At 44.0% G+C, this 20,248-nt stretch overlaps 1 protein-coding gene across 9 annotated transcripts in view; it reads right to left on the bottom strand.

Moving 5' to 3' along the window:
• Positions 1-20,248, bottom strand: part of ST3GAL3 (ST3 beta-galactoside alpha-2,3-sialyltransferase 3) — a 212,914-nt gene that overhangs the window by 49,268 nt on the left and 143,398 nt on the right. For all 9 annotated transcript variants that reach the window (XM_054165700.1, XM_054165706.1, XM_054165704.1 and 6 more), the window contains 2 exons: positions 14,166-14,229; positions 4,734-4,829 (listed from right to left, as the gene is read on the bottom strand). In XM_054165700.1, the coding sequence (XP_054021675.1) occupies positions 4,734-4,829; positions 14,166-14,229 (160 nt within the window). The remainder of the gene's footprint in view (positions 1-4,733; positions 4,830-14,165; positions 14,230-20,248) is intronic.

Here is a 20,248-nt window from a genome sequence, read left to right on the forward strand (position 1 = left end):
TAAGCATTAACTATTCTAACATTCCATTGCTTCTGGGTTATCTTGGATTCTCCAAGACTGCACTGAAACAGTGCATCTCCATGGCAGTTTAAGTGAATGGAAACTGGACTCATACTCCACACCCAGTGCTCATCATACCTGCAGTGAGTTTGTTTAGGGAACACTAAAGCCAGCTAATCACAGAATCATAGAATCAATAAGGTTGGAAGAGACCTCAAAGATCATCAAGTCCAACCTGTCACCACAGACCTCATGACTACTAAACCATGGCACCAAGGGCCACATACAATCCCCTCTTGAACACCTCCAGGGATGGTGATGACTCCACCACCTCCCTGGGCAGCCCATTCCAATGGCTAACAACTCTCTCTGTGAAGAGCTTTCTTCTCACCTCGAGCCTAATCTTCCCTGGCACAGCTTGAGACTGTGTCCTCTTGTTCTGGTGCTGGTTGCCTGGGAGAAGAGACCAACCTCCACCTGGCTACAACCTCCCTTCACGTACTTGTAGACAGCAATAAGGTCTCCCCTGAGCCTCCTCTTCTCCAGGCTAAGCAACCCCAGCTCCCTCAGCCTCTCCTCGCAGGGCTTGTGCTCAAGGCCTCTCCCCAGCCTCATTGCCCTTCTCTGGACACGTTCAAGAGTCTCAGTGTCCTTCTTAAATTGAGGGGCCTGGAACTGGACACAGTACTCAAGGTGTTGCCTGACCAGTGCTGAGCACAGGGGCAGAATGACTTCCCTGCTCCTGCTGGCCACGCTATTCTTGATGCGGGCCAGGATGCCATTGGCCTTCTTGGCCATTTTCACAAAACCAAAGGAACAATCTCCAGTTGGTTCAATTCCCCAAAGAGGCCCATCCAGAAGTTGAGTTACTCTGCAATGCCAATGCAAAGGAAGAGGCTGTGCTGCACAGCTATGGCAAGGCTCAGCAACACTGCAGTCTCACCAGCCAGAAGGAGTTTTGGCCGTGGAAATGCATCCCACTCCGAAAACCCAAGCACACAGAGCTTTCCTCTTGGGCACCTTGATTTCTATAGGAATGCTACTTATTTAGCAGTGCTTTTGTTAAAACATCCCTCAGGGACAACGTTCTGCCCTTTAAGAAACAAAGTGGCATTAACAGCAGTGATGACTTTCATGACATTAATGCTATTCAGAACTTCTATTCAAAATTAGAAACACAAAGCTGAGGAAGTTTCAAGTAACTTGGAATACAAATCTTGCTGACATCAAACAGCAGCCCCCGATGGAACAGCATTGCCTACTTGAATTATTGCAGCCTCCTTGACTTGGGGTAGTTCAATATACTGGAAAGTGCTTATGGAGTGCAAAATTTTGCCATGTAGGAATGTTAATGAGGATCTGGATTTGCCTTTTTCAGCCGGGGTAAGCGTTTTAGGTGGGAAACCTTTTAGCAGAAGAAAATCCTTGAGTACAATCTGAAACTGGATTCAGAATGAAGGAGAATAAATTCCTATAATTACAGTAAAAATACTTACTTCATCATTAGGAAGAAAAAAGAAAAGGGAAAACAACTTAAGAATTGGTACCACCACAATTTATGCAGGAGATTAAGCCTATTTTTGTGGTATATAAACCCTGACTTTGAGGTATCTAAACCTAACTGCAGAAACAGTGGTCCCAGCCAGCCAGATCCCTCCCTTTTTCTTCCTCTGTTGCTGATGGCACATTCACCTTTGCTATGCATCATCCCCTTTGCTATGGTATTATTTAAACTTTGAGCATTCTGTCTCTTTGGGGCAGATGACCCTACATAATGTAACAGCATGGGGCTTTAAGGGCAACAGAGATAAATACAACAAAATATTATGTAAGGAAAAGTTAGTTATCCACATTTTTACCTGTCCTCTTGAGCTGAGGGGAAGGTTAGTGTCTGCAGTGGTTTCAAGTGTCACGTGTAGCTCTTTGGCTGGGTTTTCCCCACCTCCAGCTGCTGGGTTCACCATTTTGCAGCTTATGTTGTTAAAGCTCCCTAAACTTGGGACCTCTACTTTATATCTAGACCGGAAACAAAACAAACCATTTCCCCAAGTAAAACGAACCCAGGTCTCCAGTGAAGGGCCAGAGTGTGAGCTGCTGACAGAGTCACAGAGCTGGAGTTCTGCGCTAAGGAGCCAGCACTGTCAGCTTCATGGTCAGTGCCCCAGGGGTAGCACAAGCAACAGAGCAGAGAAAGTTCTGGCAGCCACAACCTGTGTTCATGAAAGCCTGAACTACACAGCTTGAACTCATTCTCAGGCAGCACATGCTGGTGGTTATAAACACAGCTAAAACTGAGAAAACCTGTCAGGGTGCCAGGCCTCCTCATACTGCCCATGGATAGGCAGGTTTCTCCACAATGAGATTTTTCTTTCTGTATCCACTGATGACATAGGGAGCTTAGAGACACTACCTCCTAACCATTGCACCATGAAGATCCTCTCAAATATCACTAAAGCATCATCAACAAGAGAATTCCTATCTCCTCTTAACCAGGAATTTCTGGTACACACTTGTTTTTCCCATCTGCAATCTATTTTAAGGAGGCATTTCAGAGCACCAATGACTGACTTGCTGCAAAAAGCTCCTGCCAGGTAAACAGTGTGACAGCTGGGAATAACATCTGCACTGAAATCTGCTGATCTCCAGGTAAAGAAGAACAGTAACTAGCTTCCTCCAAGCTGGTTTAGAATTGTAAAGCTGATCTAACTCTCATCACCACAAGATCAAAATTTCTTGCTGCAACAGTGATCCTCATATGGTAACAGATGAAGCATCCAAACCCTCCACATACTGCTGTGTCACTCCTTTGTCAGAAATTTACCACATTTTTTTCCCTCAACATTCAACTCTTAGGTTCCAAATCAGATCCTTCAAGCAAGCTTTGTAATGCATGAAAAAGGATGCTACAACAGAAGGGACTTACTGAGCTTCCATGGGAATAAAGGAAGCAGTTGGGTATATTTAAGAGGTCTGCTCTCCTCTCCTCAGTCCCACATCCAAGCACCTGGCTTCATTTAACCTTTACAGTTGATTTTCCTCTCCTTTATCCATCCCACAAACATCACAGGTGCTTAGTTGCCCTCTTATCCTCTCAGCTTGCAAACTCACTTAGATTTACTGATGTGGAGAGAAGAACTTGAACTTTTCATTTGGAAATTAAATAGAGGACTTTGTGACATAAATCTTAGTGGGTGGCTCAGGCCAGATGAATTGAAACTGCACTCTTGGTACTTTTTTAACAATCTGAGCCCAAGGAAAGGCTGTCACTGAATTTTAATTCAGTTCAAATAATGTCAAGTCACCAGACTATGAGGAGCAGTAAGAACTCTTTGCTAACAACTAACAGTGAGGTGAACTAGGAGAACAGCTGTAAAAGTTTCATCCTGTTCTGAACAGTTATCTCGGTGTCCAGAGCACTGCTGGGGAAATTCACAGAATCAAAGAACTGAAAGGGACCTTCTTGGTCTTTTTGTCCAGAGTTAAAGAGTATTTATTACTCTGTGTATGTTCTTTTCTTACCTCATGTGCCCATTATTTGCACATGAGAGAGAAAGGAGACCATACTAAATGATACCTTCACTGCACCTTAAATTCTTTTACTAATCCCATTCTGTCTTCCACCTTACCTAAGAATTTGCTATTTGCCACCACATCTCATGGTTGACTAAAGTTCAGAGAGATGGTATCAGTTGTATTCCCTATAATATGAAATCAGTTCTCTTACTAACAACAAAAGTTACCAACTTAGACCAAGGTAAATCAGTTTTTATAGACTTAGACTGCAGTTCATCCCACTTTTACCATTTATTATTGTAACATTTTGTTACTCATGATGCAGAACCTGCTATAAAGCTCTGCATTTTTTTTCCAAGTCAGACTAATGGTGTGTAGCTCTCTAGAGCATGTCCCCCCCTCCCTCCTACACACTCTCTGTCTTTCACTCTCCATTAGTACAGGTATTATGTTTGTTAATCTCCAGTCACCCAGACCACCCTGACTTGACAGATTTATTACAAAGAGTTATGACTAGACCTGTGACTTCAAATATCAGCATGTTTTCCAGGCATTCTGAGATGGTGATGACCTGGGTTCCCAGCAAAAGCAAGAAATCCTAACTTTGACTGTGGTCCTTTCTTTCCCCACCCCTATGACACTCTGCTTCTGCTCCCTTCAACATCATCATCTACAGTGAGACAAAGTATTCAGTTTCTAGGGTGCATCTACAGCTGTTTAATAATTACTGGGTCCTCACTCGTGGACACTTTTTGCTTCCTAAGGGTCTATGCTGCTAGGGTTCTTTCCACTAACCATGAAGTCTGTGTCCCAGGGAATGCTACACATGTATGACCAATAATAATTCTCTGAGCTACCTTGGGCAAGTGTCTGGGACAGATCTAACAGTACATTTTATTGCTTCACCAACAAAGGGCATCACAAAAGCAGCAGCTTTTAGAAAGGGGCTATAAAGGGAAGACTCAAGTAGGATCACATGAGATACCACACTCTCCCAAACAGCTATGGAAAATGGAATGCTCAAGGAGTGCCTTCACCTTTTGATGAGATCACCATTTGTAATAAACATCTACATTCTCTTGTTTTGGTGTTTTCCCCCCCCCCCCCTTCTCTACAAATGGATGGTGCCACAAGTGTAGGTTTAATGTTTGCACCCATAGCATGTAAACTGACACAGACACTGAGTATATGACAAGAAAGTTGTGATGGCAAAGACTCACCTGACAACAACATCATAGTCATCAATTTTTAACCCCAATGACTTATTTGCAAGTACTCCACCATTTCCCACAATGATACATCGCCGGCAGCTGAGACTGTGGAAGAAAGAGAGAAAAGAGGTGATTTTTGTAACATAATTTCAAACACCTTGAGCTGTGCATATTTAGTTTTGAGTACTGTGTCCAGTCCTGGGCCCCACAGTTTAGGAAGGATGTTGGCTTGCTGGAACATGTCCAGAGAAGGGCAACAAAGTTGGTGAGGGGTTTGGAACACAAGCCCTATGAGGAGAGACTGAGGGAGCTGGGGTTGCTTAGCCTGGAGAAGAGGAGGCTCAGGGGAGACCTTATTGCTCTCTACAACTACCTGAAGGGGGGTTGTAGCCAAGCGGAGGTTGGTCTCTTCTCCCAGGCAGCCAGCACCAGAACAAGAGGACACAGTCTCAGGCTGCACCAGGGGAGGTTTAGGCTGGATGTTAGGAAGAAGTTCTATACAGAGAGAGTGACTGCCCATTGGAATGGGCTGCCCGAGGAGGTGGTGGAGTCACCATCATTGGAGGTGTTCAGGAGAAGACTTGAAGGGGTGCTTGGTGTCATGGGTTAGTTGTTTAAGGTGGTGTTGGATTGGTTGATGGGTTGGACGCGATGATCTTGAAGGTCTCTTCCAACCTGGTCTATTCTATTCTATTCTACTCTACTCTATCTGGAATATTAAGAATTAAGGGGAGGACAGATATACACTTGATCCCCAGCTCACCCCATCATGCCCAAGCATTACGTGTGATAAACTGCTTTCAACACATCGTGCCACGTGGGACTTAATGAGATGATCTGTCAGGACAAGCAGCTCCTCTCCCCCCACACCCCTAGTATGATGGGCTTGAATCAAATCCATTTGTTTACTTAAATCTTCTCATTATTCATTTTGCACTGAAATAACAATAAACCAAAGGCTTAGTGAGGAAGTACTCTCTCCAAGCAATTTTCCGAGTGCAGGCAGATCTTGCCAGGTCGTTTGGGGTGTGCTCACCTTGTGAAACACAAAATTGCTGGAGCTATCATGAGACTTCGAGAGACAGAAAAACAACCAATGCATAGAAAAAGGATCCTACTCCTACCTAGTAGGAACATAGGAGGAGACACAGTGGGTGAAGAAGGGGAAAGAAAATAAACTTAATTAACAAAAGATCAGGAAAAAGAAGGAAGAGGACAACTTCTTGTGGAACTGCAAGTCACAAGAACTCTCTGCAGCAGATGTTAAAAAGTGATTTTTGTCTTGAAGACAGAAAGAGGACTTCTTTCCAGCCATCTAATCCCAAATGCAGCTGGCTCTTCTGGCAATATGCCTTCATCTCTGGTAGTTCACTGAAGGGATACGTGTCTGCAGAGTCTTTTTTCGGAAAGAGTCCAAGGCAATTGGTTGTTTGAAGCAGATCTCTGGGCTAGATGGCTTTCCAAGTTCCAGGCACAGTTGACTGGTCTCTTCTAGGCTGTCCTTGCTGTGATTAATCTAAAAAGCCATTGTGAGGAAAGCTCTGCTTATGTGAGGTCTTTTTGCAGAGTGAGGCTGGAGTACACTTAAAGACTCGGTTAAACCACTGAGGGTTACCCTGCTGACAGAGCCATAAGCTAGAGATACACATAGAAGAAACAGCACCAAGAGATGCTCCGGAACACCTTCCCCAGCCTAGACAGTTTCACTGAAGGATCCAAGCTTTTCCAAAAGGAAAAACTTCCTCAAGAAGATGGACATATTAGCCCAGTGCTTGTGTCTGTAGAAGTGTAGATATTTGCAATAATCACATCACAATAGAGAACTAACTTTATAGACAATGGCACAGAAAAAAACAACCACCAAAAACCAGTTCTGGTGACAAGGAGAAAGCAGAGACAAGATGTGGTTCAGGCAGTGTACTTTGTCACACAGAGAACAGAGTCAGCCCCAAGCACATGCAACTGAGTGACAAGGAGAGTAGCAGCTTTGTCAAAATCTTTAAGGAAAAGGTGTTGTGGGAGGGGAAAAAATATATACTGCAGTTCTGGCCAGTTAACATTTCAGATGAAAATAAATTCCATAAGGAAATTTGGTCCCCTACACAACAGACTGCTAGATAAAACATGGTCATGTGTCTATTCAGTTGTCTCTGAGCCATGACTCTTCTCAGTTTAACATTTTGAAGAATACTATACTGAAATCTGAAGGCTGTAAGCTTACAGACATTCCCCTCTATACCTTTCCAGCTTACTGTTAGGCTGCTAACTCTTAGCAGTTTTGAATACAAATGTGTGTTTGTTTCAGCCTCAAACCACTTAATTGCATTCTTCCCTTTTCTGTTAAATTAAAGCACCATCTACTGTCAGCAATCCCTTCCACATCTGCATGTGATCCACCTACTGACAAACCACTGCCTGTAAACATCTGCTTCTATGTGGATAATCAGTCACAGGTCAGACTGGTGAGCATGAGGCGCAAGACACGAGACAAGAGAACCAGTTCCACCAGCCAAAGCTGTTCCAGCAGCCTCTCTTCATGGCCCCGTTCCCACACAGCACTTGCAGACTCAAAGCCCATTCTTAATTTTCTCTTGACCATACAAACTGTAGCAGGCTCATCACATCTCTTACGGCCTAACAGCTCTCGTAGATCTTGAGTCACATCTGCAGTTCTTCTCTGAACCATTTTCAACCTCTCCCCAGACCTCTGAAGCACTGACTCTGGAAGGCCAGCATGAGGAGCTAATGCTGCTTAAAGCAGGGTACCTTTTACACAGTGATGTCTTTCTAATATACAATTCCAATGCTCTTTTTATTTGTTCGCAGAATATAATTCTCATCACAATCTGTGCTGTCGCCTCTGAGATGCCTGACTTGATTTGGCTCCTGTGGAAAGGCCTAGACTGACCTGGATCTCTGACTCCTTACTTCCCCAGGCTTTTGCCCTAGCAAATTTTCCTGGTGCAATCCTGCACCTCCTTCAGACTGGTTTTCACCACTATGAACACCTGCCAGTAGAATTATTGTGTTTAGGCTAGATGTTAAGAAGAAATTCCTCACAGAATGAGTGACTGGCCATTGGAATGGGCTGCCCAGGGAGGTGGTGGAGTCAGTCACCATCACTAGAAGTGTGTGTGACATAGCTAGAAGCTGTGTGACATAGTCCAATTCTGAAAAGAATGTCTGCTAAGGCATTGTGTTAAATCAGAATATAATGGACTGAAGCAAAAACCCAATGCTTATATTTAAAGGGTTATCTTAATCAACCATGCTTCCAGTTCACCTAAAAAATATATCCTCTACTTGACAAGATTTCATTTTGACAAAACCCAAGATAACATATATTGATCATGCTGCCTTCTTAGCTCTGTACCAGATTTAACTTTCCAGGATTTTTCCTGCAAAATTGAGCTAAGCAACTTACAGCTCTCTCTTTGTCTTCTCCCTTATTCCTCTAGGAATGGCACAACATTTGTTGTTCTAGCCAACTTTCCAAGAGTGATTACAAAGCAAACAGTAATAACAAAAAGAATTATTTAACACTTCAAATACTGTTCAGTGCTTACTGATTTTAAAAGACATATAATGAGCAATTAACATCCTCACAGTTACTAATAGAAATATACAAAGTATTTTGTTGTTACTGTAACGTGGGACAACATCATTCTATCTTTACTCCAAAAAATGGAACGAATACTTAACTGAATGGTTCTGCCTTTACTCCTCACAAGTGACAGGTTAATCACCTTTGCCTAGCTTCAGGTCTGGATCACTCTTATGCCCCTGTGGTCTTCACATATTTAAATGCATCCTCCATCTTCTAATCTGATCTTCTAGTAGCTTTTCCTCAACTTCTTTCAAAACTTTTCTGCCCACTCTCCTCACAAAGATGGAAGCTTCTGTTGAAAACTCAGAAGTCAGTACTCATGTGCAGATTGCTTTCTTCATAGAGTTGTTTTGTTTGGTAGTGACCTTTAAGATGGTCAGGTCTAATTGTTTAACCCATGACTGCCAGGTCACCACTAAACCATGTCCCTCAGTACCACATCTACATGTCTTTTAAATACCTCCAGGGATGGCAACTCCACCACTTCCCTGGGCAGCCTATTCTGATGCATTACAATCCTTTCTGTGAAGAGATTTTTACTAATATCCAACCTAGACTGGTGCAACTTGAGGCCATTTCCTCTTCACGTGCATGATGAAGATATGGTGATTCCTGGACTTTGCCTGGACTCTTCCCATCAGGTGTGTACATCAAACCTGGGCAGTGAGGACTGTTTTGATCAAGACAGGCAGAAAGTTCAGCTGTCTTGGTTTCACCATCTTTGTCAATCACACTGTGGGACAGTGAGTGGATTGCAGGGCCACCCTGATGGCATTGTGAAAGGGAAGCATTCAGCAGGGATGTCAGGCACTTGACCTCACATCCTGACCACAAGTTTGGACAGTAGGCATCAGTGTAGGTGGGCTCCTTCACAACCAGCATTGACTGATGATGCCTGAGTATGGGAAACCTGTGAAGTCACTGCTGGCTCCAGGCAAGTTTCTGGCTGAAGAAACATATCATGCAAGCAGTGTCAGTTACAGCTCAATTGTTTCTCCACAAAGAAGTGTGCAAATATCTTTTTGTTTGTTTACATAGTATGTCAAAGCTGTATTTCTTTTCCAGAAGAGTTCAAGGTCTGAACATATAGGACACAGCCCAGGTTCCAGTTTGCTACCAGGGTGGTATGGGGAAGGGTCATGGACTTTCCACACCACATAGACTCTCCCTAAAGCCCTAAGCTGGAAACTGCAGCCAGATGTACAGTCTCTTGACACAGATTCTCAGAAGTTGAGAACCAGGATTCACAGAGATCCTCTTGAACAATATAGTACTGTAAACACATGCATGCATTGTAGCAATGACTACTTTCTCTTCCTGTCTTATAAAAGTGTTTTAGGGATTTGTCAGGGGAGAAAAACCACAAAGCCTTCCTTTGCGCAACATTGGAACTAGAGGCTTTGAGGAAAGATATAAAAGAAATGATTAAAAAATACATCTTTATGGTAAGTGGTGCTTAGGGAGGCTTAGCACATTCTGATTTGATGTTTGCTGCTGTTTAAACTGGTGCTATCAGCTTGAGCCAGAGGAACACGCACATACCCTTTCCTGCTCTATCAAATTCCTTTCTCACCTGTTAGTTTACATGCTGCATTACTTAGGACTGTGTTTGTTACAAGCTCACTCAGTTTTACTTCATTATCACCTGGAGGCAATACCAAAGGGTCAGTCAGGTTTGCATGTTTATGTTTTTTCATAGGAAATTTACAGGTCATTATCACAGAGATTTAACCCCAAATCCACTGAAGTCAGCAGAAGAGCCACAGAACTAGAAACTAAGCCCTGATCAATTTGCAGAATGAGGGGCAGGCCACTGGAGGAGCCACTGAAAATGTAAGTGACATAAATGGGCCTGGAAAAGCCAAGAGAGTGCAAGAGAACTCAGAATTGTCAAAGACAAGGCTCACTGACTCCTGTGTTAGGGAGAAAGCCATGCCAGCTCTGACAGAAGAGGACACTGATTCTAGAGCAAGTGCCCTGGATCTCTAATCTGTTCCAGAAAAGCTCAGAGCTGAACTGCAACTACCCTCACAAACACAAATGCAGCTTTACCTACCTCCTGCCCTGGAGCAGGTTACTTTAAGCAGTTCAACACAAAGGTGCCATAGTGAGGAGTCATGAAGAAAACTAAGAAAGCTCAGCATCACTTACGCTATGTTACAGGCATCAAGCATAGCATTTGTTCACATGCCCTCCAGCTCCTGCTAGGTATTAACACAACTCTGCTCACAATAGAGGGATTAGTTGGAGTGAGTTGGCAAAGCTCCTTTGGGATGATGAAAAGCGTATGCAGACCCGGAAGGATCGAGTTTGCCTCATTTCAGCCCATTGTGTCAGGAAAGGTGCATCAGGATGCCCTTCTGGCACAGGGCTAATCAAACAAACATGTTTAAGGCTTATGGGAGGCAAGTGAAGGTAACATCTCAAGGAACAGTTTTGTGAAGGAGGGCAGAGATGGAGAAACTTGGGTGGGGACAAGACCAAAGACTCGTTGTAGATCCCCCACCATAAAACTCTAATCCCCTCTTTCCTTCCTGTGCTCTCACGCACTGCTCTGACCTCACTTCAGCCTCTCCCACCCTTCTCCTGGGAAAACTGCATTCAGCATATGGTTGCATGAACACTTGCCTCAATAGGCTCAGCAGTGCTCACCTTCCCCACCCATCCCCAGCCCTCTGCCTTTCGTGCTGCCGTTGCAGCGCTGTGCCAACACAACACTTCCGTAGGAGGGGAGCTCTGCAAAGGAGGTCACTGGAACAACCCAGGTTAAGAGAAAAAACTTTTAAACTGGAATTGTTTGGGTAACCCACTTTAAAGTCTCTCTTCAAATAACAGCAGCAGCACAAGGAGAAGGTAGGGAGCTACGATCTGAGAGCAGGCATTAGCACCAAATACAGCTTCTTAGACTGGCTTTGTCAACAGAGAAAATGTTGATGTAATTCAACCCTGGAGGGAAGGTGAACCTGGCACCTTTTCTCTACTGCTATAATCAACCCACTGGACTTCTGAGAGCCTACAAGTGGAAGAGATCACAAGATCTCCTAAGTCTGACCCCTTGTACCTCACAGCTCTTTCACAATAAAGCATTTTTTCAGCCCTCAATCACAGAGTAGTTTGGAAGGGACCTTTAAAGGTCCCTTAAGTCAGGCCCTCTCCAGTTACTCCAAGGTGGTAAGCAGATGAGAGAGGTCTGGACTTTCTCCTTGAGCAGTAAGGGAGCAAAACAAACCTCAAGGCCCTGCTCCCAGCACACTGGATCTGCCACAGAGAGGAAGTGCTGGGCTCTGCTTTGAGCTTGAGACAGTAGCTAACCTTCCTTCATCAGTCTGCTCCATCAACTCTTTTGGAAACCAAAATGATACATACCAATTACTGCCAGCACTGTACTGCATTGACAATCACAGCATACCCAAGCCTTCATCTAACCTACTCATTAAGTAGGTTTTCAAGAGCAGCACTGCAGTAGCCCTAACACCTCCTACAGTACCCAAGTTCTCATAACTACCCCTCTGTTGCAACTCCATCTACCAACTGCTTTAGGATCCCACTTTGTGGCTTCTTATCCTAAGCCTTTCTTATCCCCTTCTCCCACATTAGCTTCAATTTTTATCTTTTCTAAGACCTGCTCACTGGGGAGGGCTCTGGGAGCTACTTGACTGTAAGGCATAGACACTACACAACCAGCATCCACCGCTTCGCATTTAGCACAAAAACTCCCAAGGAAACAGCGCTTCCTCAGGACAGCTGTGTGTTTACCAGCACATATATCACCCAACCTTCTTACTGCAATACTACAGAAATCTATTTGTAGCCTGTTCCTTAGGTGTCATTCAGACTTGACATCTCAGGGACTCTGCATATATTTCAGGAAGGCTGAGTGTCAGGTCTTTCCTATTTCTGCACCAAATGCATTATAAAGAACAAAAGCTCAAAGGGAGCAGCTTATGCTAGAGTAGCTGTTTCACAGCCTCCTGAGAAACTACTTTTAAAACCCCTCCTCAAAAAACCAGTTGACCCACAAGGGTCACAATTACATTAACATTCACTGCAAGAATCTTCCACCTGCCCTCTGTCATTAACACTAATTTCCCACGAGCAATCTTCTGAAGGAGTCTATATGTGGATTTTTCAACAGATTTAAATCTTAAGTCTCCAATCAGAGCTGAGATAAACCCCAGATGGGTGCGACTCAGTTGTGTGCAAAATCTCTAAGAAGTCATTTGTAAAATGATTTTGCCTTCTGGACGTCATTGCTGAAATTAATCCAGACTCTGAAGGCTAACCCTATCCAGCATTGCTGGGAGGCAAGGCAAACTTCAAAGCAACCTAAATTAGCACACAGACTGCAAAATGCTAAGAATAAACATTCATACAGAGAGTAACTCCTAACTGTAAGTACAGCAGGCAAGCTCCACAATCAACACAGTACTGTGTTCAGCTCTGGGCCCCTCAATTTAAGAAGGATATTGAGACACTTGAATGTGTCCAGAGAAGGGCAACGAGGCTGGGGAGAGGTCTCAAGCACAAGCCCTATGAGGAGAGGCTGAGGGAGCTGGGGTGGTTTAGCCTGGAGAAGAGGAGGCTCAGGGGAGACCTTATTGCTCTCTATAGCTACCTGAAGGGAGGCTGTAGCCAGGAAGGGGTTGGTCTCTTCTCCCATGAAATCAGCTCCAGAACAAGAGGACACAGTCTCAAGCTGCACCAGGGGAAGTTTAGGCTCACGATGAGGAGAAAGTTCTTCACTGAGAGAGTTGTTAGCCGTTGGAATGTGCTGCCCAGGAAGGTGGTGGAGTCATCATCATCCCTGGAGGTGTTCAAGAGGGGACTGGATGTGGCCCTTGGTGCCATGGTTTAGTAGTCATGAGGTCTTGGGTGACAGGTTGGACTTGATGATCTTTGAGGTCTTTTCCAACCTTATTGATTCTATGACTCTGATTCCATGAACATGAGAGATGCAGGGAGGCACAGAAAGGCTGGAAAAGCTTATGAACTTTGCCATGGAAAAGTGGGCAGGAGAACTGGGCCAGGAAATTAATCTAGTGTGTTTGGAAAGTAGGAACGGTGTTGTGAGCCTGGATTCAAGTGCCACTGCTTGGAAAGAAGTAGTACCAGGACTTTGAAAAGAGATCATGTCCAAGTGAAAACCTCTAAAAGCTTCTGAAAGAAACTACCTCTAATCCAAGAGGTGGCATTAAACCAACACTGCAAAACAAATGACAGAAAAGCAAGGATAGGAAAGACTAAAAGACTATCATTGGGAAGCTGATAGCAAACACGCCAGTGAGTTTCAGAAACGACCTCTACAACAGGATTGAAGAATAAAAGGAGCTTCTTCTAAAGCTATTAATTCAAATACCACAGGATCCAAAAGACTGCTATCACAGCAGGCTTGGCCATCAAATCACACATTCCTGCTTTAAGAGGAAGGTTATTAGAAAACATTGCTAAAAGAAGCCAGTCCCTTCTTTCCCTTGAAGAGTTTCTTGTGACCCTGTTGCTTTGACAGAAAGGTTGAAAAAGAGTAATGTACTTATTGAAACCCCACTACTCACATATTTGGAAAAGGGGCATGAGGGTGTATCCTAACAGCATATGAAACAAAAGATTAGGAAATAGTCAAAAGGTAAGTGCTTTTTTCTGCTCATGTTTAACTTAATAGAGGTCTTAACCAGAGTTTAAAGGTTTACTGGAAAGAGGACTCGGTCTCTGGCTCCTACTCTACCTCCAGAGCAGAGCCAAATGTGCTGGCAATAATTTCTGTCAAAAACATGTAGCAAAATTTGTTCAGGAAATGTGGAAAACAATCACTTCTCTTCTAAAAGGTCTCTTCTTACCTGTCAAGAGCTGGAGTTAGACGGTAATCTTTGGTTGCTGACAGGATGGCTTTGATCAGATTATCTGAGGAGAAAGGAAGAAGAAATTAAGAACAAGTTCTCACTTCTAAAGGAAATGAAAGACAAAGTGATGTAAAGTATCTGAAGCAGTTACTTCGAGGAATTGAAATAAGGTTCACATTAGGAACAAACACTTTAACTTGTATGCTCCTATTTTCTCTGGGCAATGAACTTCACACACTGGCTGCAGAGGCATGTGCCAAATTCTGATGCAGTCTGCAAATGCCTTGCAAAGAAAGAGTGACAGGGAACACACACACAGTAGTTGAAGGCAGTGGTTTCATAGTCACTTCTCTGAGATTGCAGTTTCACAAACACTTCAGACATGACAAAGCCAGTTATCACTGTCAATGCTTGCTTTCAGACAAGCTTGTATGCAACTGAGTGGTGAACTGGATGTAGGAACAGAACCAGGTCAAAACTGATGCTTTTTATTTTCCTGGGCTACTTTTAGGTTAGGTTCATTTCCTCCATCTGGCTTGCTTTATGGCAGAATCCAGTTAAACCATAATAGTTGCTTAAAGAAATGCCCATGGAACCACAACTTACACTGACACCCAGTGAATGCTAGAACAGCCAGATGGTATAAGTTCTGCAAGCATAGACACACACACATATTAAATGTATTAAATTGTAGAAGCATGTTGATTACACATAAACAATTCTATCAGCTTTGGAAATGTTTGAAGCTGCTTCCTTCTGAATTTTGTCCTTTGTTGCTAATTTTCCCTCCTCCCTCCCCCATAAATGTTCAAAATTCTTTTTACCATCATCTGTCCAGGGCCAAGAATACATAGAATAAACCAGACTGGAAGAGACCTTCAAGATCATCGCATCCAACCCATCAACCAATCCAACACCACCTAAACAACTAACCCATGGCACCAAGCACCCAAAGAAGCAGCAATGCTTTGGCTAGTCTGGCTTTGCAAATGTACCAGTAACTTCAGAAAGGCTGTACTGGGTCCAACAAAAAGTCCACCTGTTTCTAAATCCTGATTCTAAGTGTAACTGTAAGCAGGTGCCAAAGAGGAGCATAAGAGCAAAGGAAACAGATACAGTATTTCCCTGAAATTCCCTCCTACCATTTAATTATGTTCAAATCAGGGATTTCCTGTGTCCAGGTACAGCTTCTGTGTATCTGGCAGCCTCCAGTGATTTTCCCTTCCATAAGCCTGGAATTCTCCTTGATGCATATGGACTTTCAATCCTTTCCTGACTGTGCATATGGCTTCTCTGAGCTTCATTTTAAACTTGAAAGGATTATGGACAATTACCCACCCTTCCCTTTTCCTTGGGAGACTGCAAATATCTGTTATGTCTTTCCCTGAAATATATATTAGTCAATCAGTTCAAAAGTTTTCAGGCAACAACCAGTCAAAAGACATAAAGGAGTCTCATTTCTTTACCACAGATTAACAGTTACACAGGAACATTAAGGTGAGTGACATCAAGTGACTGTTTACAGTGAACTTATTTTCCTGATAAACACTACTTATTGCAATAAGCACAGTTATGGAAGCCCCGTTCTAATAAAGAGTTCTGTTCTTATTTACTATATCCTTCTGCAGAAACTACAGGACAAGGGTGTGGGACAAGCTCAAGGTAGCCCACATGCCAAATGGCTTTCAACCTGACAACACACTGGTGAGAACCACAAGGCAGACAAACAAGGGTGACAAATAGAAAACTCTGATGGTCACTTTTAGATCTGGGGAAGGTTTTAACCAGCTACTACTGATGATCCCTGCTAACCCTTACATGATGGGAACTGTGATTACTTTCAGAAGATCTTATTTTGGAGTGGAGTAAGGAAAGAGGCAATTTGTAGGGTAAAAGTAACTTACTTTGCTTAATGAAATAGTTGTTTTGCTTAATTTTCCTTCATCTGAAGAATTTCTTTTGATGCCTTGGCAGCAGGCTCCCTCTCCAACAGGAATGCTATTTCACTACGTCTGCTGCAACAGCAGTAGGTTGTTGTGACCTCTAATGGCACCATGCCATAGTCCTCTCCTTGGCCTCTCTCATACACTGACATTTACTGGACAGTGTATGTTACTGTGATTTTTTTTCCTACACTCTCAGAAAACAGATCAAAGGATTGCATGTCAAGGGCTGCAACCTCCCATCTACCAAGCTTTTCTGATGCCAGGTTTGCTCTACCACCCAGAAATTAACACTCTGCACTACTTGGGAGGCCATCCTATATACTATAGTAAAAAGCACATTAAATAGAGTTGACTAATGCACTCAAATGTAATTTTGGTTTTCTCATCTTGCCAGTCCTCCATAGTGAATGCTCAGGAATGAAATGTGAGTACTTCAGGACTGGATATGGCAGCCTTTAGGATGGAGATGCTTCCCTTTCCTGTCAGAGAGAAAACACAGGGGAAAACAAACAGCAGTGTAGGACATTTAGTACAAAGGGCCAAATGGGAGATACCTCTTCAGCAGCTCCCACAGTCAAGCACACAGCATTCAAGATTGGATGGTGCACAAATCATGGTGTTATCATTCAAAAGTGCTGAACAAAGCTCAATAAAAGACAAAACACTTCACTGCCAAGTGTTGACTCACAGTAGGAATGAAGGTGGCACAGATGCCCTCTATGCCAGTTTGTTTAGTCTGGCATCCTCACTGGAAGCCCAGAGCAGGAGCTACAAGCGCTAACAGGAAAAGCGGGTGAGAGGCACTAGATCTTTTTGATTGAGCTCTACTAGATGACGGCCACTATGCTGCTGCTCAGGTGGGCACTTGCATTTGGCACTTGCTCACTGTCATCAGGATGGAAGGACAAGATCTCCTTCTCAGGACAAGGTTGCAGATGCTGCTGTGGCTGGTCTGCAGCCTTCCACAAGCCAATGACGATACCTACCATAGAGAAGCAGTGGCAGGATCTTTCACTACAGCTGAGTGATGGTAGAGGGTCATTTGAAATCACCACTGCTAAGACTACTATCACAGATAGTAGGCTACAGAAAGTTAGGCACCAGGACATCATGTGTCTTATATAAAATTAATTGATGGAGCATGCTTTCTTCAGGGTAAGTGAGAAACTGCAAGGGGGATGACTGTGGTCTGCCTTATACACCTATGTACTGAGTGGTAATAATAGATGCAAACACATGTTAGAAAAGCTACAAAGAAAAAGTCTTTCATGTTTCAAGTAACAGGTCTTGTGCACAGCAACTGGCTGAATACTGGTCTGTTGAGGACTGACAGTTTTTGCAAGGACAAAAGAGTGGCCAAATCTTCAAGACTTAAGCCAGTGTACACACAGCATGATCGGTATTCCCATGATCTATGCAATAACCAACATGTTCTATCTTCATGCGGTGGCTTCTGGGCAGATTAAAAAGACCTATTCTACACAACAGCGGCATCTTTACTGATGATCTGGAGGAGGGGATTGAGTCCATCATCAGTAAGTTTGCAGATGACACCAAGTTGGGGGCAGCTGTTGATCTGTTAGAGGGTAGGAGAGCTCTGCAGAGGGACCTTGACAGGCTGGACAGATGGGCAGAGTCCAAGGGCATGAGACTGAACACATCTAAGTGCTGGGTTCTACACATTGGCCACAGCAACCCCATGCAGTATTACAGGCTGGGGTCAGAGTGGCTGGAGCGTGGCCAGGCAGAAAGGGACCAGGGGATACTGGTTGATAGTAGGCTGAATATGAGCCAGCAGTGTGCCCAGGTGGCCAAGAAGGCCAATGGCATCCTGGCCTGCATCAGGAATAGCAGGAGCAGGGAAGTCATTCTGCCCCTGTACTCAGCACTGGTCAGGCAACACCTTGAGTCCAACTTGTCCAGTTCTGGACCCCTCATTTTATGAAAGATATTAAGCTGGGAACATGTCCAGAGAAAGGCAACAAAGCTGTAGAGGGGTTTGGAGCACAGCCCTGTGAGGAGAGGCTGAGGGAGCTGGGGTTGCTTAGCTTAGAGAAGAGGAGGCTCAGAGGAGACCTCATTGCTGTCTACAACTACCTGAAGGGAGGTTGTAGCTAGGTGGGGGTTGGTCTCTTCTCCCAGGCAACCAGCACCAGAACAAGAGGACACAGTCTCAAGCAGTGCCAGGGGAGGTTTAGGCTGGATGTTGAGAAGAACTTCACAGAAAGAGTGACTGGCCATTGGAATGGGCTGCCCAGAGCGGTGGTTGGATCACCATCACTGGAGGTGTTTAAGAAGAGAATGGATGTGGCACTTGGTGCCATGGTTTAGTTTATTAGATGGTGTTGGGTGATGGGGTGGACTTGATGATTTCAAAGGTCTTTTCCAATCTATTCTATTCTATTCACTACCAAACTAGTTCTGATGTTGGATACATTGGTGTTAAACTTCTAATAATTTATACTAAATCCTTACCTAATTTAGTAACAAATGTGATTAGCAGCAGACTTGGATATGCTGCACCTCAGACAGAACTCCACCACTGGGGTGGGACAGCAGTGTGAACAGCTGGCACACAGAACAGCAGGTTTCTCTGGGGTAGATAGGCATATTCTTAAAGGAGAGGGACAGAGCTCATGATTGGTACCTACTTGTATCAAACACAGCAAAGAACAAAGAACAGAGCAAGCCAAGAACAGTGTTTCAGGGAAGCATATTGTGTTCTTGGTAACTGTCAGCTTTTCTCTATTCATCCATTGATTTCATTTTCTGATTTTTATTTTTTTCAAAGGACCCAGTGGCACACAATCCTTGCTTTAACAGGGACCCATGCTTAAAAGAAAGATTGTTTTACTCAACAATTTGTTTTGATTTTTACTTTTTTTTTTCCAGATGGTTTACCCAGTGTGGATGCAGACACAATGCTAGCCCAGGCACACCTTCCCTCTTGCCTGGCATGTGAGAACAGACATAGTGGTGGGTGTGCTCTGCCTTGTATACCTGTGCAGCAAGGAGAGGCCAAGAGGGGCTTGAGTATACATGTTCTGAGCACTACAAAGGAAAAAAAAGTCCTTCCTGTTATAAGCAACAGGTATGTGTGCACTCCCCTCATTTCCAGGGCCAAGGCACACAGCCAGCTCAGGTGTGACAGAATTCATCCTATTCAAACAGGTCTCTAATTCTTTTGAGGGCCTTTTCCTAAATTAAAATGTTTCAGGTACTTTTGTTCAATGCAGAACCCCAGCAAATCAGCCCAGCTGGTATGTCTCAGCACCATATGCCCAGAAACATGAATCATGGAGAGTGTAGCACAGACACCTGCAGGCCTCCATGGATGGTCAGCTCACAGCAAGCAGAACTTATTGCCTGTCATTCATTGCTGGCACAGAATTTACTCCTGCAGATCCAGCAGGTTTACATCATGTTTAGCCCAGATAAGGTGAGTTAGCATGTCTGCACTGTGGCTACCTTGCACTCTCCATGGAATCCTTCAGACATACTGAGCAGGCAGGAACAGAACAGCTCGGGCCAACCCATGCATTTCTTCCCCGTTACTCTCCTCCCCTAACCAGTATGGATAAATGGTGAATTCATCTTTGAAAAGCATTTAATCTTTGGCCTCCTCCCAGTTGCCAAACCAGCACAGCAGGTGCTAATTAACTGTGAAATACAAACTTCCCACTGGAAACTGAATTCCATCACCGACCTCATTTCACGCAGATCATCCAACGGCCATGCAGCGGCCACAGTTTTGGTAACTGCTTGAAGGCTGAGTAAACCCAACGGCAGTATCACTTCCTCTGCACTGTTCCTCCCAGTCATCCTCACAAGATTCAAGGCAGATGTTATCAATACTGAGTCCTTCCTCCAGTCTGTAGAGAAACCTGATGTTTCAATGGCAATGGCAGTGCCACCATTCTTAGGGCGTTTAGCTGTCCTGGGAGTGGCACGCATCTCAGCAGCATCTCACTGGCAGCCCACTTTGTGTTAGCCCCAACAGTTCACATCAGAAAGAGCAAGTAATGCAGTGGTTCTCATTACCTGAAACCATCCAAATGGTAGGCATAAGAACATGGTGTACATAAATATGTTCTATAAAGGGAGGAATGTTTGTGCTGTTTAACTCCAGTTGCA

The sequence above is a fragment of the Dryobates pubescens genome, chromosome 11 (genome assembly GCF_014839835.1).
Source record: "Dryobates pubescens isolate bDryPub1 chromosome 11, bDryPub1.pri, whole genome shotgun sequence".
Classification (NCBI taxonomy): Eukaryota; Metazoa; Chordata; class Aves; order Piciformes; family Picidae; genus Dryobates; species Dryobates pubescens.